General features: G+C 49.7%; 1 protein-coding gene across 3 annotated transcripts in view; it reads right to left on the bottom strand.

Annotated features, from left to right (window-relative positions):
* KY (kyphoscoliosis peptidase) overlaps positions 1-25,922 on the bottom strand; it is a 44,870-nt gene that overhangs the window by 8,730 nt on the left and 10,218 nt on the right. For 2 of the 3 annotated variants that reach the window (XM_060100250.1, XM_060100252.1), the window contains 5 exons: positions 18,182-18,256; positions 16,355-16,417; positions 13,095-13,177; positions 8,939-9,047; positions 6,566-6,683 (listed from right to left, as the gene is read on the bottom strand). In XM_060100250.1, coding sequence (XP_059956233.1) covers positions 6,566-6,683; positions 8,939-9,047; positions 13,095-13,177; positions 16,355-16,417; positions 18,182-18,256 — 448 coding nt within the window. Of the gene's footprint in view, positions 1-6,565; positions 6,684-8,938; positions 9,048-13,094; positions 13,178-16,354; positions 16,418-18,166; positions 18,257-25,922 lie in introns of all 3 variants that reach the window. The other variant, XM_060100251.1, reaches the window with a different exon arrangement.

Genomic DNA, 25,922 nt, shown 5'->3' with positions numbered 1-25,922 from the left:
ACGGCACACAAGTCGTCTGGTCTCAGTGGTGGGGTCAGGGGTGATGTTACTTGTCTTCTTTAAGCTTCTCTTTATTTTTAAGATTTTCAATAATGATTATGCGTTACTTTTCGAATTGGAAAAGAATCCGTAAATACTACTTGAAAATGACACTTTTAGTGAGTTATTGTCCTTTCTTGCCCAGAACGTCGGTGCATATGAATTTCTAGGATGATGTGGAGGAGTGTGGGGTCCTGGGACAGCAGTGTTTACACGAGGGGCTGCTTTGCGGGAGGGGAGGGTGTCTGCTCCGCTCTGGGCGAAGTCAAGGCGGGAAGGAGAGGTGCTGAGCGCCCAGGCGGCCTCCACGTGCTGTGAGAAAGATGGGGCTGGTGCTGATGTGGGCAGATGGCTGGCTCGAGCTCTGCCGGACGGTCCTCCTGGGAGAAGCCGTGTCCCCGGGCAGAGGTATCCTCCCACCACGGGTGTGAAGTGGAGGTCAGAGTTGAGCACCAAGTAGGGGAATAAGAGTGAACACCCCGTCCCAAGCCTGGAAAGGGCCGGAGTGGGGAGAAGCGAGTGGCCAGCTGTCCTCCCAGAGGGCTCGGGGCTGGAGGCGGCGGTGACTGGGCTGAGCCGGGAGGGCGGGGCTCACCCCAGTGTGACCTTGCCATGCTTACTGTGGGCAACAGGGAAGGTTGGCATTAAATGATCTCTAGGGGTTGATTCTCTTCTGACAGGCTGAGGAGAAGCTGGGAGGGCCGTGGGGAATGCCTAGGGCAGAGTAAAGATGAAAAACCCCCTCAGCTGTGAGCTCCTGCCATGCTTGACTATGATATGAGAATATTTTATTACCTGGCAGCAATGTGCTAGATGAATTGGACAGGGAAGTCATAATGTAAAGCATTATTGTTAATAATCCATAACTCCCATGCAAGGAGGTGGACCTAGTAATTCTAGCTGCTGGTTGCTAGACAGATGACCCACCACCATCTCAGGTCATCAAAAGATCACCAACTGTATAGACTCTGTGCAAAGCACTGTACCAGGCGCAGGTACCAGGGGATAATATCACATATCATATCATTTCAAAATGTAATAAATACTATAACATAATAAATTGTAATATTCTAAACATAAAGCTCACTGGCCACCCTAGATGTGCTCATAGTCGGAAGGGGGCAGATATGTGAACCGTCACGAAAATGCTAGTGATAAGCATGGCCCTTTCAGGGAACCCAAAGGAGCAGGAATTTGCTGGAAAGCTCGGGGAGAGCACTGAATAAGCGCAGAGGACGAGAAACGTTTCCGCCTCTCGAAGAACCCCAACCAGCCATCCTAGAGCCCCAAACATCAGCCAAGGAGATGTATCTAATAACCTCAGGCTGCAGAATCTTGGTTTTCACTTTTGACAGTTTTGAAAATCCCAACACCAGTGGTTTTATTGAGGAGGTGATGGATCCAGACTGTGACTGTCATTTTAAACAGAGACGATCCGGGCCTCGGTAGCAGGGTGGCTGAGCGGCCTGGGGTGGGCGGTGTACCCTGCACATATCAGCCCCTGACCATAGTGGGCTTCCTCACCTCTGACCACTTCTTCCAGGATGTCTGAGCCACACAGAAAAAAAAAAAAGGGAGGGTGGGAAGGCTATAGGAGATGCAGTAAAGCATGCTCTTTTTTCCCATCTTGATGAAAACATTGTGATTTCTAACAGTAAAATTAGGAAACATGGTTTCGTTAACGTTAAGCTCAAGGGCCTGTTTAACTGGGCAAATGTGTGAATTAGAATTTTTAGGGCCTTGCTGTTCCTGAAATGGTCCTCAAGAAGGTCATAGAAAACAAATTTATGGTTACCAAAGGAAAGGTGGGGGAGGGATAAATTGGGAGTTTGGGATTAAAATATACACACTTCTATACATAAAACAGATAACAAAACAGGTCCTACTGTACAGCACAGGGAACTCTACTCAATATCTTGAAATAACCAGTAATGGAAGAGAATGTAAAAGAATATATATATATATATATGTATGTATAACTGAATCACTTTGCTGTACACCTGAAACTAATCCAACATTGAAAATCATTGTTTTTCAATAAAAACTAAAAAAGGTATATTATATAAATCCAAAAAAAGGTAAATTCTAAACTGGCAAAAAAATTGTGATTTCTATACTACAGCAGGACATGAATAACCATGATTTATGTTTCACAATTTATGTAGTTGATTTCTTGTAAATTTGACGGTGTCTTCATATTTCTGCTATATAGTCGGTCCCCTTACCCTTTTCTTATACCACCACCCTTACAGCAAGGTCAGTAACTGTAATCACGGTAATAATTTTCACTCCAAAGCCCTGTTTAGAGCCTTTTGAGGTTGACTTCAGCGGCCTCCTCTCTGACAAGTGAGGAGTTGGAAGTTCAGAGAGGGAGGCTGACTTGCCTGGGGACACTCAGTAGGCCAGGGGCCAAAGCAGCGCCAGGACTCATTTTTCCTGATGCACAGTTCAATAGGCTCTGTAATTGCACCAGCCCTTTTGTACATCGAGATTTGTTTTAATCTATAAACTGCTGGGTGGTATACAGAGTGAAATTAAAGGCTGGTTTGCTATAGTGACATAGTTCATCTCCGTGAGAATTCTCCTTTGGTGTATCTATAAGGATGGGAGAGTTTAGATGCCCCTTTCAGAGGCCGTATATGGTGAGGATAATTTAAGGTTATTTAATGTATCCTGACTTCTGGGCCTTTGGAACCAAGTGATGTTCTGGGAGGGTCTGGGGCATGATGCCACACAGCGGCACGCCACTGTGACAGCTGCAGGATGCATGGAAAACGCACGGACATCTGATTGGTGACAACGGGAGTCTCCTCAGCACCAAAGTCTCAAACTGGTAATAAGCTCCTGGCCTTATCAGAAGTCCCTGGAAAAGCTGCTAACGGGTGGTGCTAGCGCGGTGATAACGGGGAGAAATTGCACTGGAGGCTGACTTAGTGGTAGAATTCTGGGGAATTAAGCTTGACCCTCGCAAGGAAATGAAGCAAAATTCATGAAGGCTGCCAGGGAACTGAGGCAAAAGGAGAGACATGAATGCTGGATGAGAGAAAGTCAGAAAGAAACTGGTCCAGCAGTTACAAGCAACAGTGCTAACAAAAAAGGTATAGTGGTTACTTGGGAAAGACAATGAAGAAATGAATGACGTTGCAAAAATATCTGAATTCCCCACCAAATTACTTTATTAAATCAGTCTTTAATGAGGCCATTGCAGGGAGGTGGAATGGACTGGCAGAAGTAATGCCAGCCGTGTGGATACAACTCTTGCTAAGAGGCCACCTTGACAACTAAGCAGGGGTAAATCAGCAAGTGTGGATTACACGTCTTCAGTTATTAAGGAGTCCGGTAATGAATTTACCAAACCTTCAGCAGTTATTTTAAAGGGAAGGGCACTTAGGAAAGATGCATGGACCAGGTTACTGATCTTTAAAGCCAAAGTTAAAGGAATTCAGCGAACTGTGAGCTATTGTAAAATGTCCCAGGCAATGCAGAGAGTATTTCACATGGTAACTGCCAGGTTGGAACCTAGCTTTAAACGATGCAAAACGTTGGGATGTGTTTTAATGATCAGCTTCAGGCCAGAATACGGCCGTTGTTAAGCATCTGGACCAGGCCAAAAGGGCTGACGGTTCCACTCAAGGCCAATGTCAATGTTCTGAGCCTGTGTGAGTCTGTGTGGGTCTGTAGGAAAGTTCTACAGAGCAAAGACACTCCAATACTGTGGGAAGACAGGGAGGATTTAAAAACAACAATCCCCAAGTCAGGTTAGCAAACTCCACACTGCATGTTCTCATTTAGTGCTGCAGTCCTGCCAGGAGGCAATAAAGTCCCCAGTGTACAGATAAGAAAACTGAGTCTCCAGTCTCCCAGAGGCTTAGTGCCTTCCAAAAGGAACAAAACTCTTAAGAGGTACATTAAGGACTGGAAATCAAGGGCTGGTAAACTAACTGAGGCCTGGAAGTCTTTCTGCTATAAATCTGGTACTCCTTCCATACCATGCTGAGAAGGCTTCTACTGGATAAAGAAGGATATATTCTATGACTTAAAACCCTGAGTGTTTTCAAATTTGCAAATTGAGATGAAAATGCTGAAAGGTGCTAGGCACAAACAGAGCTGAACCCAGAGGGAGGGCTATTCCATTATCTAAAAAGAGAAGAAGGTCCGTTTCATACAAGTCTGCTAGGAACATCCTGTCGTTTCCTGTCATCGAGGGCCTACTGTGTGTCGGATTCTGAGATGTGTATTCACAGGGAAAGCAGAAAGGGTCGGGGGAGATATGTGAAGACATAGAAGACCTATAAGAACTATAAGAAGAAATGAGCACAGGCAAAGCCTACATGATAGAACAAAGTCCAGAAAGGAATATGACAAAATGTCAAGTGTCATCTCGAAGTGGTAGGATTCAGGGTAACTTAATCTTCTTCTTTTTGTTTCTATTCACTTTATAAATCTACAGTTAAGTTTTATTTTTAATTTACAAAAGTTAGTTAAAAAAAAAGGCTAAGCAAGACCTGAGCTGGCGTACAGGTGTGCTGACGGCACCCCGGGACGGGGAGGGGGGGCCATCCTGCAGCGGGACCCGAAGAGCATTAGGGAGAGGAGAGCAGAAAGAGCCTGAGGTGCAATGAACATTTTGGTACATGTCTCTTTTTGAATTATGGTTTTCTCAGGGTATATGCCTAGTAGTGGGATTGCTGGAGCTGGAAACAACCTAAGTGTCCATCATCGGATGAATGGATAAAGAAGACGTGGCACATATATACAATGGAATATTACTCAGCCATAAAAAGAAACGAAACTGAGCCATTTGTAATGAGGTGGATAGACCTAGAGTCTGTCATACAGAGTGAAGTAAGTCAGAAAGAGAAAGACAAATACCGTATGCTAACACATATATATGGAATTAAAAAAAAAATGTCATGAAGAACCTAGGGGTAAAACGGGAATAAAGACACAGACCTACTTGAGAATGGACTTGAGGATATGGGGAGGGGGAAGGATAAGCTGTGACAAAGCGAAAGAGAGGCATGGACATATATACACTACCAAACGTAAGGTAGATAGACAGTGGGAAGCAGCCGCAGAGCACAGGGAGATCAGCTCGGTGCTTTGTGACCGCCTGGAGGGGTGGGATGGGGAGGGTGGGAGGGAGGGAGATGCATGAGGGAAGGGATGTGGGAACAGATGTATATGTATGACTGATTCACTTTGTTATAAAGCAGAAACTAATTAAAAAAAAAAAGAGAGAGCCTGAGGAGCTGGAAGTGGGAGCGGTGGAGGCGGCAAGGCCGGGAGGGAGGTGAGGCTACAGTTGGGAGGACGTTATGGGCCAGTGTAAGCCTTTAGTCTGGTTCAGGAACCCAGGGCCTGGGAGCCTGGACAGGGGGCTAGTGAGGACCCCGGTTTCTGGAGAGGCCCAAAGGCATGTGGGGTGCCTGGGTCTGGGGTGGGGTGGGAATGCGGGGGTTGGGAGATGGGTTGAACCTCTGCACCCTGACCCGCCGTGAGCCCCTCTAAGAGCAGACGGTGAGCAGGAGGGGTGAAGCAGCATGTCTGTGCTTGCTGGGCGTGGGAGGCTGGACAGCTGGGGGTCAGGCTGGGAGTGGGATGCGTGTCCCCCAGGAGCAGGACATCCTGTGGCCGCTGTACAGCATCGACACATCACGACTGCCTGCCCATGGACTCTTAAGTGTCTGTCGCTACTCTTGGTTTGATGAATTTCCCCCTGCGGTCCTGGCTGGCTGATGTCTGGGTGCCTGAGAAGACCGGCTCTCAGAGGGCTGCAGGGGCAGTGGGCACAGTCTGTCTACACCCTTGGGGATGGGCTTTTCAGTGGTCCCCAGGGCTGGCTGACTGTTTCCCGGGGAACACGGCAGACCTCAGAGAGCAGGCACAGGAAGCTGTGCGGGTCGGCGGGGCTCCCCCAGCCTTGAGTGTGTCTCCAGGTCACCTAGAACCTGCAGTGACGTCTCCAAACACAAAGAGAGCAGCCACTCGCCTGCTCTCACCCACCTGGGCAACCTGGCCAGGTGCTCCCTCCCGGAGCAATGGAAACGGAGCCCAGAGGCTCCAAGAGACGAGCTGCTTCCTAGTTATTCAGCTTTTCCAACTGACAAATCTTTTCGGGTGGGGGAGCTTTTGCTTCCCCCGAGGGGGCCCCTGTGCCAGCCCCGAGGACAGCCTTTCACAGTCCTCTTGGCGCCCTCAGTCACTGTCCTCGCGTTCCCAGATCTGCCATTCTTCTAACCTTCAGCTGCACAGAGATGGGAGAAGGTGGAAAAAGGGCCTTTTATAACCAAATTATCTCTGTGCATTCATCTGCCATTATGTTAATGTATCCCGAAGCCCGACAGATGGTACAAAGTCAATTATGCTGGTGTTAAAAAGGGAGAAATTGACCTTTTCAGGACTCACTTGGATTCAGAGCAGAGTTTGCAAACTCGGGCTTCAGGCCTGGCACGAGGTGAAGGCTCAGGGCGCTTGGCAGGGGGAGGGGCTGGGTCAGGGTGGTCCGCGCGGGACGCCTGTGTACCTGCACATTCTCTCAAAGAGCCCAGCGTAGCCGTCACAGTTGGTCTTCTGGGTCTGCAGGATGGTGGTGGGTTTGAAGGCCTGGCGGTCCTTCTCCTGGGCGGCCTCGATGTCATACTCTGGAGGGCAGGGGAGGAGGCCGTGAGGAACCAGGTCCCTGGAGACGACCGGCCGGTGCAGAGGAGAGAGGGGTCCGCCATCTGCGGCACCACCCCTGCCCTCCACTGCACTTCCAGCATCACTTGGGCTGGCCTCCCTCAGGCCGGGGGGAAACCGCTGTGGTACCCCAGTCCAGGTACTATCTGGCAAATGTCCCCTCTGTGTGTGGGTGAGGGCAGGAAGAGCAAGGCATTGGCTGAGGGGCCACTGGTTCCTTAGGCCTCGTAGGAGGGGCTGGGAGGGGAGGGACCAAGACAGCACTGGGCTGGGGTTTGCCCGCGTGTCCCCACCACAACGCAGCTCTGCAGGCAGGGCCAGTGAGGCTGCTCACCCATCCCTGTGGCAGCCCCCAAGGCCAAGGCCTCACACTGACCTGCAGGGCGTGAACTGAGCTACTATTAAAACTTGTCCCAAATAGAGAAGACAGACTGTCACTTCAGTAACAGTAGAGCTTAAGGCATGGGGGAGGCCCTGAGGCTGAATCCCTGTGGCCTTTGAGGGCACAAAGGAGGTGTGTGTGTGTGTGGGGGGTGGTGGTATGTGTGTGCGCGTGCACACACGTCTGTGTGTGCATGTGTGTGGGGTGGTGTGTGTGTGCGTGTGGTGTGTGTGCGTGTGTGGTGTGTGTGTGTGGGGTGTGCATGTGTGTGGGGTGTGTGTGTGTGGGTGTGGGTGTGTGTGTGCGTGTGGGGTGTGTGTGGGGGGTGGGGTGGTGTGCATGTGTGTGGTGTGTCTGTGTGCGTGTGCATTTGTGTGTGTGGGATGGGGTGGTGTGTGTGCTGCAGGTGTGTGTGTGTCCGTGTGTGTGTGTGTGCACGCGTGTGTGCATGTGTGGTGTCTGTGGGGATGTGTGTGTGTGTGTGTGTGTGGTGTATGTGTGCGTGTGTGGGGTGTGTGTGTTCGTGTGTGGGGTGTGTGTGTTTGTGTGTGTTGGGAGTGTGGGGATGTATGCGTGTGTGTGCATGTGTGCGTGTGTGCTTGTGTGTGGTGTGTGTGTTTTGTGTCTGTGTGCATGCATGTGTGGGTGGACGGGTGCGGATGTGGGTGTGTGTGCATGTGTGGGTGTGTGTGCGTGTGTTTGGGGTGTGCGTGTGTGGGGTTTGTGTGTGTGTGGTGTGGTGGGGTGTGTGTGTGGGGTGTGTGGGGATGTATGTGTGTGTGAGTGCATGTGTGCGTGTGAGGTGGGGTGGTTTGTGTGTGTGCATGTGTGGTGGGGTGGGGTGTGTGTGTGGATGTATGTGTGTGTGTGGGGGGGTGAGGTGTGTGTGGTGTGTGTGTGGATGTGTGTGTGTGTGTGTGTGTGTGTGTGCGTGGGGGGGGCGGGGCAGCAAACAGCATCCTGACGGACGTTCTGTTTCCCATCCTGTCCCCTTGAAGCCCAGGCTGAGTGCCGGGGCTGGAGTTGGAGGAGCGGCTCCTCAGGTCCTGTGGCAGATGCTCTACCTGTGTCAGGCGAGCTCATCCTCTAAGCGGCATCCCTAACTGCTGCTCTGGGAGGACAAAGAGAAAGCCCAGTGGCAGCAGGTCAGGGAAGCCCTGCTGGTCTCTATGTCACAGGGAAGTCCCTAGGAGTCCACCCCACCAGCCAGCTCCTCCATGGACTGCGGGGTGCAGCATCCAGCTTTCCCTTAGCAGCCACCTGTGGGCTTGGCTTGAGCTGGTCAGACTCTCAAGGCTGTCCCATGCAGAGCTGTGGGCAGCTGAGCAGGCCCAGGTCCCCTGGGGTGGCTCTGAGAACCTGGAGACCGGGCTGAGAGCAGCGGCCGAGGCCCCCACTGTGAGAGCAGGGACCCGGGAGAGGGGTGCCCACCCTTCCTGGCGCGGGTGTTTTGAGAAACCTCTGGTGTTGCGGTAACTTTTCAAATAGCTATGGCTCATCCCCAGCCTCCTCCTTCTTGGAGATGACTTTCTGCCCTGGGTTCTCATCTCTATGGAGCAGGTCACCCAGGAAGGCAGGACTGAGGGAAGGTTGCCACTGGGTGAGGGGCCTCAGCTCTGGCTGTGGGCAGAGGGCCACGTGGGATCCCCGCCCATGCACCCTTCACGGAGACTGCTAGCACACAGTGAGTTAACCTTGGTTATTGAACTCAGCCATCTGAGAGCCCCTCTCTTCCACCTTCCCTCTTCCTCCACACACATGGGTGATGGAGTCAAGCCCAGAGACGCTCCTCTGGGAACAGGGTCCCAGAACCAGTGGCCCCACCGGCAGGCCTACCTATGTGGTGGCAGATCCAGATCCAGATGGCGCGGACCCTCTCCAGGTCACTGTGGGCCTCCTGGAGCAGGTCGCTTACCAGCGCGTCCAGGCCGCTCTTGACTGTCACCTAGGAAGTGGGAGGGGGGTGCTACGTCAGGGCCCAGACAAGGGCTGTGGGGAGCCCGGTGCCTTGCCACCTGCAGCCAGCACTGCCCTTCCTCCGGTCAGAGAAGGAGAGGCCCAGAGGCTCAAAGGCTGGGCTTAGGGCAACCTTGACGTGGGGCTGGACGTGGTGGGCAGTGCTGACCAGCTGAACCACTGGCCCTAGAGCCATCACATCTTCTCTCTGCAGCTCCTGGGGCCAGTCAAGTGGCCATCTGGGCGCTGTAGCAGCCCCTAGTCATGGTCAACACTACCCGAAGCGATCGACAGATTTAGCACAATCCCTATAAAAGTCCAACAGCCTTTTTTTGCAAAAATGAAAAAAACAGTCCTCAAATTCATACGGAATTCTAAGGGGCCTGGAATAGCCAAAACCATTTTGAAAAAAGATGAACAAAGTTGGAGGACACAGATTTCTGGATTTCAAACTTACTTAAAGTTACAGTAATCACAACAGTGTGATATCGACATAAGGGTTATATAGACTAATGAAACAGAATTGAGTCTAGAAATAAACTCATACATCTATGGCTAATTGACTTTTGACCAGGGTGTCAGGTCCATTCAGTGGGGAAAGAATAGTCTCTTTAATAGATGGTACCTGACAACTGGATATCCATATGCAAAAGAAGGAAGTTGGACCCCTACATCATACCATATATAAAAATTAACTCAAAAATAATCAATGACCTAAATATAAGAACTTAAACCATAAAACTCTTAGAAGAAAACACAGGGGTAAATTGCGTTGACCTTGGATTTGGCAATGGATTCTTAGATATGATACCAAAAGCACAGGATATAAAAGAAAAAATAGATTAATTTGGCTTCATAACAATAAAAATCTTCCGTGCATCAAAGGACAATATTAAGAAAGTGAAAAGATAATTTATACAATGGAAGAAAATATTTGCAAATCATATACCTGATAAGGGTTTAATATCCAGAATATATAAAGAACCCTTATAATTCAACAACAAAAAGACAACCCAATTTTACAATGGGCCAAGGACTTGAATATGCATTTCTCCAAAAATATATAAATGGCCAATAGACACATGAAAAGATGTTCAATGTCATTAGTCACTAGGGAAATGCAAATTAAAACCACAGTGAGATACTACTTCATACCCACTAGGATGGCTATAGTAAAAAAAAAAAAAAAAAAGGAAATCAAAACAATTGGCAAAAATTTGAAGAAATTAGAACCCTTGTACATTGCTGGTGGGAATGTAAAACGGTACAGCTGCTGTGGGAAACAATTTGTCAGTTCCTCAAAAATTTCAACATGGAATTACCATATGACCCAGCAATTCCACTCCTAGGTATATATACAAAAAGAACTGCAGACAGATACTCAGATACCTGTTCACCAATGTTCATGGGGCAATATTCACAATAGCCAAAAGGTAGAAACAATGCAAGTGCCCATCACAGATGAATGGATAAACAAAACGTGGTATATCCATGCAATGAAATATTACTCATCCATTAAAAGGAATGAAGTTCTCAGACATGTTACAACATGGATGAACCTTGAAAACACAATGCTAAGTGAAACAAGTCAGACACAAAAAGACACAGTGTATGATTCTTACTTATATGAAATATCTAGACTAGACAAATTCATAGAGACAGTAAATAAATTAGAGGTTACCAGGGGCTGAGAGAGGGAGAATGGGGAGTTATTACTTAACGGGTACAAAGTTTCTGTTTGGGGTGATTTTGGAAGTAGACAGTGGTGATGGTTGTACAACACTGGGAATGTAATTGACGTCACTGAATTGTACACTTAAAAACGATTCAAATGGCAAATTATATGGCATATGTTTTACCATAATATATAAAAAAGAGCAAGTTAGGTTTTCTGCAGGGATCCTCGGGAGGAAACAGGGCTGGGGTGGCTGGAAAGGCAGCCCTGGGCACGCTCACTCTTTCTAGAGAAGCAGGAGCACCTGTGTGCTTACCTCTGCAATGGTTGCCCACGCCTCGGTCAGCTCTCACCCTAGGTCCTCCTGACCTGTTCTCCCCTGGGACGGTTCCACCGCTCACACGGGAGCTCCAGGACCCACCCTCTGAGCACAGGGAGACCGCCAGGCCCCTCCGCGTGCCCCCTCACCCAGCTGCTCCAACACCACAGTCCTGACTTTGTCCCTCTCCCAGGGCCTAGAAGCACACGTTGCAGGCCCACATTACAGCCTGGCTGACTCCTGACTTAATCCCCAGCTTCGGTTCTATGGCTTCTGGCCCTTTGGTCCCCACTCTGCTCTCTGAGGCTGTCCAGCAGCCTGTCCATCCCTCCTGGCAGCCCTGACGACATGTCCCACCCTGCACAGACTCTGGACGCCCGCCTTCCCTTCCCTCAGTCATGCAGATGACCAGGCCTCAGACTCAACAGGGCCCAGGCAAGGCTTCCTTACCCGCGAGCCCTCCTCCTCCTCAGCTGGGCCCTCTGCTGGCCTCGGAGCCAGGCCGCATCCTCACCTCCTCCTCCCGGCCCTGGCGGCCCCAGCCTCTCCTGTCTGCCGGGTCTCTTCAAAACGCCCCCAGGCTCTCTCTCAGGACTGCCCGCATCTAGTCTCCCGTCCATGCCAGGCTCCTGTGGGGTCTTCCCTCCACTCCCTCCCCTTCCAGCCCCCATTTGCCCTCCAGCCTGCCGGAGCCTGGCCCAGGCCTTCAGCCTCCTCTGAGCTGCCCCCCTGGAAGTACAAAGGGCCTCAGTGCTGAGCAGTGGAAGGGAGCCTGTCTAGCCTCGCCTGGTCAGAGTGAACCATGCCTGCACCTTCTAGAACACTGACCCTTCCTGGTATCGCCCGGCCTCAGGTGGCTCCTGGCCCTGCCTTCCCCAAGAGGGCACCCTCCCTATGGCTTTAGCTCTTAGCTGAATCTGACGGCTCCCAAAGCAGGGTTTCCGGCCCAGACCTCTCCAGGCTAGATACAGCTCCGGGCTCGGCTATCCAGCTGCCCAGGGGTCACCTCCACAGGCACCAGAGCCCACTGCACCCCACACAAACCGTCATCCCCGGACACATGCTCCAGCTCCCTCGCTCCGCGCGCCGAGAAGCTACCCTGCCTGCCCTCCACCACTCAGCGCAGTGACTGGGCAAGGCCTGCCCCACCTTTACCTCACTGCACACACACTGGGGAGGGGTCCTTCCCCTCTGCCTCCAGCTCCTCTCTGTTCTCAGTGTCCCCGCTTCATCCAGGGATGCCTCCTCCTGCCGGGACAGCTGGACACCCCCTACTGATGTTCCTGCCTTGAATCAGACTCTCTGATCTGAGCTCCTATCATCACTCATCAGTTCAGCAAACAAGGTTCCCGAGTATCCACTAGGTGCCAGCCCCAGGGTGGTTTTTCTAGGACTGTAGATGATCTCCCGGCTTATCGGCCTAGGATCGCTCCCTCTGACCTTAGCAACGGGTCCAGCTCCTTAGCTGCTCCAATCAGACTCTCTGTGGTATGGCTCCTGCCTGGCTCCCAGGACCCCAGTGTGTCCCTAGGGCATCAGCTCTTGTAGCTGCTCCTCCCCACACCCACCCCAGATGTGCCCAGGCCCAGAGGTGTGGGAGCTCAGCCGCCCACGTGTTCAGGGGTGAGGACTGCTGTGGTCATGTGGGTGCTGGCCATCTGCATCTGTGGCCCTACCCCCATCCTCACGTCCCTTCCTTCATGGGCTGGGGCTGGCAGGGCTCAGCAGCAGCAGTGCCCCAGTGGGCAGGGGAGGACGGGACAGGGCTGGTTGGAGGCGCCTGCCAACAGGGAGGCATGGGGTGTGTAGCCTGGGGTGAAAGCCTCAGGACCATGGGTGGGGTGGGAGGGTGAAATGGCCTCTGTCTGGGGGCTTTCTGTCCCCCTCCCACATGCTGTGGAAAGGAGCTCCATACTACCCATCCAAGGGACTCAGGATACACTCAGGAGGGGTCTGGGGAGAGCCTTTGCCGCTCTGGTTTGGGAAACTCCAAGCCGCCTAGTGGGGGTGACCATCGCAGGCAGAGGGCCCGGCTCTCCTACCTGTGACGCATAGGTGTCCAGTTTCTCAAACTGCCGCAGGTCCAGGGGCATGGATTTCAGGCTGGAGCGATCCCAGGGGTAGGCTGGAAACACAGGGAGGTTGGTCAGGGTCTGAGACTGGCCAACAGGACTGCCTGGCCCAGGGCTCCCTGTCTTTTTGAGGAGCTGTGACTGCCTGACCTTCAACATGATTCTCAGACTGAAACACTGCTCTCAAGAGCTAGATCTCTTAGAAGGGTTCCTCGGTCCAACTGGTTTGGGAACCGTGGAAACTCCTCTAGTCCTCTGGGAGACTTACAGGGATGGTAAGCAGACCCCAGAAGTCAGCAGTAAAGAAAGTGATGGATTGCACCTCAATGAATTCAGCAGCCCCAGACGGACTGAGGACAGAATCCCTTCTCCCCATCCCATAGTTTCCTGCAGATTCCCTGCTAGCTTTCCCAGGAATGAATGCTCTGTGGGAAGCACCCAGGCAGAGCTGCTCGCCACTGATATCCTGGCCACGGTGCCCAGGGTAGTCTGAAGGGCACCCGGGTGTAGGAGAGGGCATGATGGTCCTGGGCCACCTGGATCTCCATAGGGTGAGGTGCGTTTGGCACCCAGACAGGCTTCTTCCCTTGACCATGGTTATCTGGAGACGGACCACTTGCACCCCAAGAAAGTTAAGAGTTCTGGCAACAGGTGCCCAAAGTACAGTGGGGGGGCCCGTGAGGGAAGCTGGGCCTCAGAATCACCCTTCTACGCACAGCCTTTCTCAGAGGAAGCCAGGACACAGGACAGCCCCAGGCAGCTGCTGCAGGGTTGACTGACCAGTGGTCAGACCAACCCATGGGTGGACGGGCAGCAAACCCCTGTCCCAGCCCGGAGAAGAGCCTGGGCTCTGGCTGGGTCTTTCTTATTCAAGGCCCTCTGAGCCAGGCTGACCAAAATCAGGCAAGCTGGCTAGGAGGACAGGGCTTGGGTGAGGGGTAGACGGCGCCAAAGGGGCACTGATGCCCTGACTCCAGTGGATCAACCCCCAGCCTGCCATGTCAGCACCTCTGGGTGCTGGGTGAGGAAGGGGTGCTGGTGGGACCCCAGGACATGACAGCAAGGCTGGGAAGAGCAGAGGAACATGGGAAAGTGCCTGGTGGGGCTGCTCAAGGCCCGGGGTCTTGTCCAGTGACCTCCCCCTCACTGGGCTGTGCTAAAGCCAGCAGCCCAGCCTCCGGCGCCATCTATGGGGCACCTGGGTGGGTGAAAGAGACGGTGGATCACGTGGTAAAGTCAGCAGCACTCTTCTCCCTGGGAGGGTGCAGGGTGAGGGTCCTTTGCAGGCAAGCGCAGAGCAGGGGTGCGAAGCCGCTGTGCCCGGGGCGGGACTGCGCCTTCATGTACCCACACAACCCTCGTGGACTGTGAGAGTCCTTTTTTTCTTTTCAGTTTAAGCAGAAAAATAATTTATTAAAGGTCTTCAAGTAACTGCGTGAGCTACAGGAAGACCAGAACAGCAAGTGTAGAGGCTGCATAGCCAGAACCAGGGCTGGAATTCAGACTGTGGAACCGCGGGGGACAGCATTTTGGAGAGTGTCGCCATTCCCACCGAGATGCATGCAGTGGTTTCCTTGGTGCTATAGACCTGAGAGGTGTGGTGAGAGGGTGGGGACGCCACCAGTGCTGGCTGGAGCAGCTCCACGACCCTCCCTGGGCCAGCACTGCATGTCAGGCAGTGCCAGCTGGTCAGGGAGCTGGTCAACGTCTGGCCACAGAGGAGCTCCCAGCCTCCAGTCAAGTTCAGCCGTCAGGAGCAGGCCACACGGGTCCTTCTGCATTTCCCCACTGCTGTGGGCACCTTCCCGTTAGGACCCAGGCCTTCTCCCTTCTCAGCCTCAGACTGGATTTGGCCCCCTCTCTCTGCTCCCTGGGTCTCTCCCTGCTGACGCCCTGCAGGAGTCCTCATGGGGGGGGGTCGGTGGTGGGGAGAGGTGCTGGTCCCTGTGACCTCTGACACATCCAGGATCCGAGGCTGTTCCTCTCCTAAGAGGGGACAGGGTGCGTGGTGGGCAGGCAGGCTGTGCAAACTCTACGGTGAGGCTGTGGCCTCGCCCAGCAGCCTAGCATTTTCTTTCTTCATTTTCTGCTCCTCTAATAAGCACCAAGGCTCCCTGGACGTCCCCCGCCCCCAGCCTTCTGTCCTGTACAGTCTTACCCTGGAGCTCCCTAGAAGCCCAGCGCCATCGCGGCTCAGTGACTGTCTGGTGCCAGAGCTGGGATTTCTCACCTCCCATCACTCAGATCACCTCAGGGCCTATCTCGGGTGGCCTACCGTGCGGCCCTCGTCCAGCCAGACCCTCAGAAGGGAGGGGGGACACGACAGGAGGCCCTGCCGAGCTTCCCCCCTTCTTGGTGCCCTCTTCCCCCCACGGACTCTGGCTCCTGCCATCCTCTGACAAGGGCCGTCACGGTGACCTAAGTGGATATGAAGTGGACTTACACATTTAACAAGCGTCAGCTCTGCAAATGAGGTCTCCCCGCCCCCATTTCAAAGAAGGATGCTGTTTCTAAAATGGGACTGAAAAAGCCTCTTATTAGGAAAGTTTTACCCTTTCTTGGTTCCATTCTACAATATCTGAACATTAAGAATATCCATAATGATTTATGCCTCATTAAATTTACTTTCTGAGCAGATTACATAATATTTGAATATGATTTTGCATAATACATTTAAAATACCAGTGGCATTAACTAAGTTATTCTAATTTTAAAGCAAAACAATGGGAAGATGTACCAAACTGTACTAAACCTTAGATGCCATCTGGTCTGAGCCGAGGGGGAAACTGAGGCCCAGGGAAGGTGAGTGAGGACCAAAAGCAGGATTCGAACCCAGGCCGTCTATTACCCATTCGGAATTTCTTCCTCTGCCCCTCTCTGCTTATTCACCTGCCTCCCTCCTTACAGATGCTTGGCATTCCATTTAAAGGTAATACAATTCTGAATTCTGTTTTCAATGTTTCCCATAACGGGCTGCCTTGCTATTGGTGGGGTTTATGCTTTAGCTTTGGGATCACATCTGGTGCGTGAGCTTTTTACTTCTCTACCTGTGTCCATGGCAGACACTGCCAATCAATCATGATACTCCTGTCCCCTGAGCCCAGAGGTGGCCCCAGACTCCCAGCACAGTGCTCCAGGGAGCCATCTCCAATTGAGCGCAGATTGGCTCATGAGGCTAAACCAACTTAACCGTCTCAGAGAATGGCTCCAAAGAAGGCCCCGCAACTTACCATGGGCGTCTTTCCCTCCAGGCTGCCGGGCTCTTGTGTTTCCATTTTTATCGCCTTGTAAACCTACAATACCCCAAAGGTCAGAAGCAGAGACACTTCAGAAGAAATAGAAACGCAAGCGCAGACGATTCTCTGTGTGGGTGTCCTTGTTTCTGACCTCTCCTCTTCACTCTCCCTCCCACAGCCTTATTGCTCCCATCCCCACCCACTACGGAATTCCTGCTGGGATTGCCCTGGGCCTCCTGCTGAGGAATAGGGAGGACTGGCAGCCAGGGAGGGGATGACAAGAAAGAGAAGTGCAGTCTGTGAGCAGAGGGAGAATTTGCTTGGGCATCAAGCCTTGCGATTATTCAGTGGGCCTGCCTGGAGCTCCGTGTTCCTCCCTCCTCTGGACACTCCTGACATCTTGGACCACAGCTGGGGATCCTGAGAACACCAGTGAATTCACTACCAGATGACCCCAGGACAAGAACTGACCATGGGCAGTTCATGAAAGCAGGGAGAGGGGAGTTATTCCTCAGGAAGGTTCAAGGACAACCAAATCCTATAAATCCAGGACTGTTAAGGCAGAATGGTCAGTAATTGTTATTAGACTCCACAGGCAACAGGAGAGAATTTCCTGCTGATTTGAAGCCAGGTCAGGAAGATGTGGGTCCCTCATGGAGCCAGGAGGAGCCAGAGGTGGGGAAGCCAAGGCAAGTTCTTCTCTGCCCTTGAAGGCCACTGTAGGCCTTCAAATGTACAGAAGGTTGCAAATGTACATAGGCCACTCTGAGAAACAGTGGGTCTTGTCTTTCTTACACCCACATTTTGTTTCCACCTACATTCTATGGTAGAGTGATGGGGGTTCAAAAGAGTAGCCAGATTTTTTGTATACTTACTACACCTGGCTTGTGCGTTATTGACTATCTCATTTAACCTCATGACAATCCTACGAGGGATGTTGAATTAGTTTCCTCCTTTTATACATGAGGAAACTGAGTCCAAAAGAGAGGTTAAGCCACTTGCCTGAGGTCACACAGCTGGGATCTGAACCCAGCCAGTCAACTCCCAGAGCCTGACCTCTCTACACCTGCCTGCCCTCCCGAGGCCCTGGTTGCTGAGGGCTGCAGGACCAGGCAGCCTTGGAGGAGCTGCCTCGGCCCCCGTCTCTCCACGAGCGGACATGAAGGTTCACTTCATGAACCTCAGCCTTGGCTGTTCCGCAGCCTCCATTCCTTGGCTGGCATTTCCCCAGGCCCCTGTTTACCCACAGGATGGACAGATGCAGGGAGAGGACCAAGAAGGGAGCGGAGGAGACATCGTGGGCCTGGGCCTGGGCCTGTGCACAGCATAGAAGGCAGCCAGGTGCGGTGGTTCAGGGTACGGGCTTCATTAGGACCTGGGTTCTGATCCGCTTCCTAACTGGGTGACTGGCAGTCAGTTCACTTCTCTGAGCCTTTGCTGATCTAAAAGGTGGGGGTAATACTGGTGCGTATCAAAGAGTTAAAAACTTATTGAGTGTACAGTGCTTAGCACTGTGCATGCCACTTTTTAGGCAGTCAATAAATGGTGTTTAAAAACAACGGCACTCTTGTGATGAAATTCATCTTTAGCTAAATGCCTTGTGTTACACCTAATGGCAGAGACTTAAGAGCAGGGGTTGCTGAGTGTGGAGAAGAGAGTGCCCCGGATGAAGCTGTCATGTCTCTGCTTCTTCCCAGTGTGTAGGCCCAGGTCACTCCTCTCCTTCCCCAAGAAGGTGTCCAGGCTGGGTTTTGGCCCTTCCAGCTACCCTCAGTCCTCCCTGCCAGCCCTCCACACATGAGTAGCCCTGTACGTACGTACGTTTAGCCAAGGGGAACTTCTTGAGCAGCTGGGGCATGGCATCCCGAGGGTGGACCTCCACAGTCAGCTGTGTCCCTGCAAAGGAATAGGAGGTGATATTCTCAGCCAGACGCTGCCAGGAAAGGGTGCAATGTCTCATGACAGATGTTTGATCAATAAAACACAACTGGTTTTAGAGCTTTCTTTGGAATGTGCAAATAATTTTTGTTTACAAAACCAAAAAACAAGAAATAAGCAGACAGGTTCCAGATCTGGGCAAGATGGAGTAAACAAATTCTACCTTGTCTCTCCCACCGAATGCATCTGTAGGCATTGGAAAGAATGCATGGGCCAACTCTTTGAGGACTCCGCAAAGTAAATGGTAGGCAAATGGGGAAGGAAGATTAGAATTTTAAGCATCATCAAATTGGCAGAGTTGACCATTCCCCACCCCCAATGGTATTACCTAGACTGGACTCAAAGGCAGTCCCAAACCCAGCAGTACACAATGGATGCAGAGAAAAAGTGCTCTAAGAGAAGCCCTTTTTTTTGGCCTGTGGAGTGAGAAAGGGAAACTCTAAGAGCCAGAGTGGGGGAAATCCCCTGTTGTTTTTTACCCCCTTTTTCCATTATCTCCTGACTCAGCCCCCAGGGAAGTTCTGCTGGTATCAGTGCAGCAGTGAGTTTGGTGGCCCAGCAGGCACCTAAGTCTTTGAGGGGAGGTACCAGTGAAGCTATAATTCCCAAGAGTGTGGGAGAAAATACTCTTGATTTTTTTTCTCTCTTTGTTCTCTGCTGATTGGTTCCAGATGCAGGCAGAATTGTGAGAACTACCCAGAAGAGTGGGGAAACTAAAACCCCAGTTTTTGGGCCAGAGGACTGGGAAGTGGGTCATAAAGAGGAGGGAGCTCAAGAAAGCAATTCCATAAAGTTATGGATGAACTCCTGTGGTCACCTCTTCATGGATGGACCTCATTCATGTTGTGCATGCTTTGATCTCATCCTAAGCATCATATCACAGTCTTTGAGAACTAAACTAGGGGGTAGACCAATGCCCAGACTGGCTTCTGGGTGGTGCATGTGCAGGGCAGATCTGTATAGCATTGCAAAGGCTACAATCCCAAATTACTCAGTATAGAGAAACCCTAGAAAATATCAACTTAAAAAGGAAAAGAAAATCAACAGATGCTAACCCCATGATGACACAGATTTTGGAATTATCAGACAAAGACTTTGAAAGAGCCATGATAACCATTCTCTAAAAAGTGAGGGCAAATAGTTTAAAATAAATGGAAAGATACAAAGTATCAGGAAAATGTAGAAGACATAAAGAAGAAAGAAATAAAAATTTTAGAACTGAAAAATATAGTTGTTTAAAAAATTATCTGGATATGCTCAATAGCAAAATAGAGATGACAAAGGAAAAAGTCAGTGACTTGAACATAGATCAATAGGAATTATTGAAGAAAAACAGAGAGAAACAGTGAACAGAGCCTCAGGAACTTGTGTGACAATGCCTGAAGATCTAATGTTCATGTCACTGAGATCCCAGAAAGAGAGGAGAAATAGTGTGGTGCAGAAAAAAATATTTGAAGAAATAATGATAGAATAATCAACAAAACCAAGAGCGGGTTCTTTGAAAGGATCAGTAAAATAGATAAAACTCTAACCAGAGTGGCCAAATAAAAAAGAGGTAAGACACAAATCAGGAATCAAGACACCAATATCAGGAATGAAATGAGTTATATCACTACAGACCCCGTATATGTTAAAATAATAATAAGGGAATAGTACACATAACTCTATGAAGAGAAATTCTGCAACTAAAATGAAGTGAACCAATTCCTTGAAAGTTACAAACTACCAAAACTCACCCAATGAGTAGATAACTTGAATTTTCCTATATGTATTTTTAAAACTAAATTTGTAGTTCAAAATTTTCCAAAAACAAACAAGCAAACAAAAACCAGGCTCAGATGGTTTCACTGGCAAGTTCTAACAAAATTTAAAAAGAACTAACACCAAAGACAATTTTTCACAAGATCCTTCAGAAAACAGAAGAGTATCGAATAATTTATATCCTTTTATGATACCAAAACCAGATAAAGACAGTATAAGAAAAGAATATTACAGACCAATATCCCTTATGGACATAAACATAAAAATCCTCAACAAAATATTAGAAAAATAAAATCCAGCAATATAGTAAAAGAATAACATACCACAACCAAGTGTGGTTTACTTTGGGAATGCAAGGCTAATTCAATATTTGAAAATCAATGAATGTAATTCACCATATTAGCAGGCTAAAGAAGAAAACCCACATAATCATATCAACTGATGCAGAAAAAGCATTTGACAAAATTTAACACCCATTCAACAAAACCTCCCAAGAAGCTAGGAATAGAAGGGAACTTCTTAATCTGAAAAAGGGCATCTACCAAAAACTCAGAAAATTTAGATGGAAAGGTACAGCAACTAGAATAACCAAACTAATTTTGAAAAAAAATTAAGAGGACTCCAGCTGATTTTAAGATGTACTATAGGACTTCCCTGGTGGCACAGTGGATGAGAATCCGCCTGCTGATTCAGGGGACACGGGTTTGATCCCTGGTCCAGGAAGATCCCACATGCCACGGAGCAACTAAGCGCATGCTCCACAACTGCTGAGCCTGTTCCTGAAGCCCGCGAGCCACAACTACTGAGCCCATGTGCCACAACTACTGAAGCCCACGCGCCTAGAGCCCATGCTCCGCAACGAGAGAAGCCACTGCAATGAGAAGCCTGCGTGCCGCAACGAAGAGTAGCCCCCGCTCGCCGCAACTAGCGAAAGCCGGTGCGCAGCAATGAAGACCCAATGCAGCCAAAAATAAATAATAAAGCTAGAGTAATCACAACAGTGTGATATTGGCAAAGGGATAGATATATAGCTCAATGGAACATAACAGCGTTAAGAAATAGACCCACGCAAATATGGCAAATTGATTTTTTACAAAAGTGCAAGGACAATCCGATTAGAAAATGGGTAAAAGAATATAGATATATCACCAAATACGAAGTTCAACATCTTGCTGTTGTTCAACATGATTAGCCATTAGGAAAATGCAAATTGAAAGCAGAATGAGATATCACACCTATTAGAAGACCAATAATAAAAAAAATAGTGGCAATACTATATATGCTGACAAGGTCATATATGCAGGTGGGATTGTAAAATGATACCGCAGTTTGGCAGTTTCTTATAAAACAAAACATGTACTTAACATATGACTCAACAATTACACTTTTGGGCTTTTATCCCAGAGAAACGAAAACTCATGTTCACACAAAGACATATACACAAATGTTTATAGAAGTTCTATTCATAATCACCCCAAACTGGAAACAACCTAAATGTCCTTCGATGGGTGAATGGATAAACACTTTGTGGTACATCCATATCAAGCTGTACTTCTCAACAATTCTCTTAGGAATGCATGATGGGAGGATGTGACTACAAAGAGTCTGCACAAGAGACTTTTTGGGGTGACAGGACTTCCCTGTATTCTGATTGTGGTGGTGGTGACGTGAACCTGTGCATGTGTTAAAACTCATAGAACTCCACACCAGAAAATCCAATTTTACCGTATGTTAATTTAAATTAAAATAAAAATTTTAAAATACCAACCAAACACCAAAGTCAAAGCAGAATTAAAACAAAACAAAAACTTGTATGGTACAGAAAGATGTAAAATAGAAGGTGACACTGAAAAGCAGGATTATAATAACCATGCTTTTTGTATCCTGCTTTCTTCACTTAAGTCTTTACATGTCAGTGAATATAGTCATCTTCACAAGTCATCATTTTAAATGACTGCATAATACTCTATTCTATAAATGGTTTATAATCATTATAAGCAATCCCTTTTTGTTGGATAGTTAATATTTCCTGAATGTTTTGCTATTTAAAGTGATGTGATGAACATTCTGATACACACTGCTTTACACACTCTTCACATCAATTCCTTCAAATACATTCTTTTTTTTTTTTTTTTCTGTGGTACGCGGGCCTCTCACTGTTGTGGCCTCTCCCGTGGCGGAGCACAGGCTCCGGACGCGCAGGCTCAGCGGCCATGGCTCACGGGCCTAGCCGCTCCGCGGCATGTGGGATCTTCCCGGACCGGGGCACGAACCTGTGTCCCCTGCATCGGCAGGCGGACTCCCAACCACTGCGCCACCAGGGAAGCCCCAAATACATTCTTAAACATGGATCAAAAGGTATGGAGATTTTTAAGGCTTTTGTTAGATACTGACAAACGTTTCTCCTGAATGATTTTAAGTTTACGATCCTCTCAACAGTGCAAGAGGATGCCTATTTTGCTCATCTTTGCTGTGTTTGATGGCAAACTTGGTCACAATACTTTGTTCTTCTTCCCAAGAAGAGGTCTTTTATTCCTTCCCTCACATTTGGCCCAGCCTGATGATGTGATCTGGACAGTTAGCGTGTGGTAGACGTGATGCTGTGCGAGTTTGGAGCCTAGGCCGAGAGACTTTGCAGCTGCCACTTGCATTCTTGGGATTCCAGCCACAACTGCCATGTGACTGCACCCAGGCTAGCCTCCTGGAGGATGAGCAGAGCCATCTCAGGTGAGGCCACCCTAGACCAGCTGCTCTCCAGCCAACCCTCCAACGGACCACACACACGAACGAGCCCAGCCAAGACCTGCGATCAGCCAGGTGTGGCTCAGACGAGAATATCCAGCCAACCTGTAGACTTGTAAGCTGGTAATTGTTTTAAGCCACTGAGCCTTGGGGTGGTTTGTAATGTAAAAATAGAGTACCAATACACTCACTGACATTTGATTGTTATTAATCCTTTACAGTTTTATCAATGAACAATGACATCTCATCGTTTTTATGTATTTCTTTAATTTTCAGTGTAGTATTTTTCATATACTTATTTGCCATTTTAAATCTTATTTAGTGAATCACGTATTTTCCTATTGATGCATTATTTTTTCCCTGTTGATTTTGTAAGAGCTCTTTTTACTAACCCTTTGCCTGTTAAATGTGTTTTCACAGAATAACAATACTGACTTTCTTGTGTAGCTCATGAACTTGCTCTGCATGCCAAAGAGGGTAATTCTCAAACAATTTTCAAAGATACAATGTGGCCTCCCGAGGGATTACTTTAAAGGGGTTAATATTCATTTTGAGTGTAGTTTCTAGCACATTCACCGTCAAAGAAAATCGGCCTGTGACTTGACCAGACGTTAAGCATTTCAGAGTTCAAAGCATCATTCAGCTCTGGTCACAGGATCGGGTACCATTGCCATGGGCAGCCACCTCTGCCTGTGTGTCTTCCCACGATGCACGAGGCACAGCCTGCTCACCTCTGCCTTTGCACTTTCTCCCCCAGAGACACTCGGAGTCAGTTTTCAAAGTGGGTGCCAAGCTGTACTTGGCTGCCAGATTCCTTGTGAGAAAAATGCCCACTTTCTCCCCTTTTGTAGTTTGCAACACACAATTCTCTGAGAAGTCCTGCAGAAGTCTACTGGACCCGGTACGATTTTATCAAACAAAATCTGGGAAATGCTGAGCTGCAACAATCTCCAGAAGTGGAGGGAAGCTGCAAAACTGACCCACCTGTTGGTTTAGGGCTCACCAACAAACCTCTTCCCCAAACTTCTCCTAACGTCCGGGTACTTGCAACCACTCCAATCCAGCCACGTCGCTCTGTCAGAGAATGAGCAAGCCGAAAACCAAAATACTCTTTAAGCCCTGCCGAGGTGGTCTCGCACTGGGAACTCGCCCTGGCCGGAAGCTCCACCCATCACCTTTTCTCATCCCCTCCTGCCCCCTGCACTGTCTCTTCTCTCTCCCCTCTCGGACAGGGGCTGATGCCCAGCGTTCTCCTGAGGATTATCGCGCCCCGCCCCGCCTCCCTGATGGGTGCGGGAGTGTGATTCCCGCTCCCGTTCACAGCTGTGTAAGAGCCCTTCCGGGAGGCTTCCCTGCTCCACGCGGGCCTGGGTCTGGGCATGCTGTCCCCAGGTGCGCAGGGTCACAGTACCCATGCTTCCTAAAGGTGTGAAGTGCTGAGAGTTTGCTGACTACAACATTCCTGTATCAAATAAAACTCTTAATTTATAGAAAAACTTAATTTGGCCAATCTCCAATGATAAACAGTGGAGCATTATTTGGAGCACCATTTAAAGTGAGATCTAAACCCTAAGTACAGTCAGACACCACGACAGTAATCTTAGTCACATCTAAACCCAAAGCAGCCCCTTCCTGGGATTTCGGGTCACCTGGCTGGCTCTCTCCTGGCACCCCTCCCCAATTCTACCCGTTGTCACCCAAACAGCAGTTTCTGAAGCTGAAACTTTGGCTGTCTTAGTAAAAGTGTATTAGCCATTATTTTCTGCTACATCTGAGAAGTGGTTCGCAGCCCCTTTTCCCAGATGCTCCGGGCTCTGCTTCCGTCTCCCCACCCTCGCAGACGTGGAGCTGCAGCGGGCAAGCCCAAGCCCGTCCACTGGCCTGCCGCCCAGGGCCTGCCCTCTACCCTGTCAGGAGAGTCCTCCCACGCGAGAGCTTATCTCCAGGTCTCTGCGGCTTTGAATCAGGCTTTGTCTAGAGGCCTAATTTGCTCAGAATTCCTAATGCAGAGATGGCAAACAGATTTCGTGTTGTTCATTAACTCTGACTGATTGGAAGTGGCTGCCTGGAGCGCTTATCAATTAGCAAAGATTGTCAGGTATGTGCGTGTGTATGTGAGTGTGTGTGTGTGAGTGTGCACACACACATGTGGGTGTATATCAGCGTGTGGAGGCTGCAGGATTCACATCAGATGTTTGCCATCATTGACTTAAGGCGGTCCTTAATGCTCTCTGTAACTGGCTGCTGCCTTTACAACCTGGATCCTCTGCCTTGGAATTTTTTCCTGCAGTAGCTGAGAGTCAGAAACCCTCAGCTAAAGCATTTGTAATTATTAAAAACATGACCCTTAAACAGCCCGTGACTGGGTGTTCAACAGAGGTTTCTACCCAGAGTATGGCAGTCAGCTTTAGTGCAGGAAGCGTAAGCTCTGACATCCCAGGAACAGTGGGCTGAATGATGACCCGGGACAGTCCGTCTCTGTAGATCCCGCACCGGGTACTGCAGTGGCTCTCGTCGTGGGATGACAGAGAGTGCAGAGCTCAGGGCCAAGACCTCAGGGGCACCCGTCAGGGGGTGATGAGGGGCATCTCCTGCAGCCCTGACTGACCCTGGCTTCCACTGGGCTCTTGAAAACCCAGGGCCGTTCATGATTCTTTCTGCAGAATGGAGCTCGACAGGGATGTCACAAGTCTGGAAACACGGCAGTTGGAGCCTAGTGCATGAGTGATCCAAGAAGTCACAGAGTGTCTGCGTGGGGATGAGGGTGGGTGACCTGGAAGGATGAGGCCTCAACCCAAATCTGATTCGTCACGAATAACTTTCGGGGCCTGAGGTCACTGGGGCTCCTGTGATTGTTCCCCTCTCATTCAACCCACACACCCATTGCAGATGAATCCTACGAAGCCCTCTTCTACATGAAGATCCAAGATTCCAGTGATCTTCCCGTCACCTGTTGCATGAAGTTACCACACCCGGTGTCCCTCTGCTGGGAGCTCTTCCCCGGAGGCCGCATGACCCGCTGCTCCTCCGCCTCCCTTACTCAGATGTCACCTTCCCAGGGAGGCCTTTCTCAATCACTCTATTTTAAATCATTCCCTGTGGTAGCTGCCTGATGGCCCTT

This window comes from Mesoplodon densirostris, chromosome 5 (assembly GCF_025265405.1).
Source record: "Mesoplodon densirostris isolate mMesDen1 chromosome 5, mMesDen1 primary haplotype, whole genome shotgun sequence".
In the NCBI taxonomy this organism is placed as follows: domain Eukaryota; kingdom Metazoa; phylum Chordata; class Mammalia; order Artiodactyla; family Ziphiidae; genus Mesoplodon; species Mesoplodon densirostris.
The sequence above is the reverse complement of the archived record's forward strand: the minus strand, read 5'-3'. Positions and strand labels throughout refer to the sequence as shown.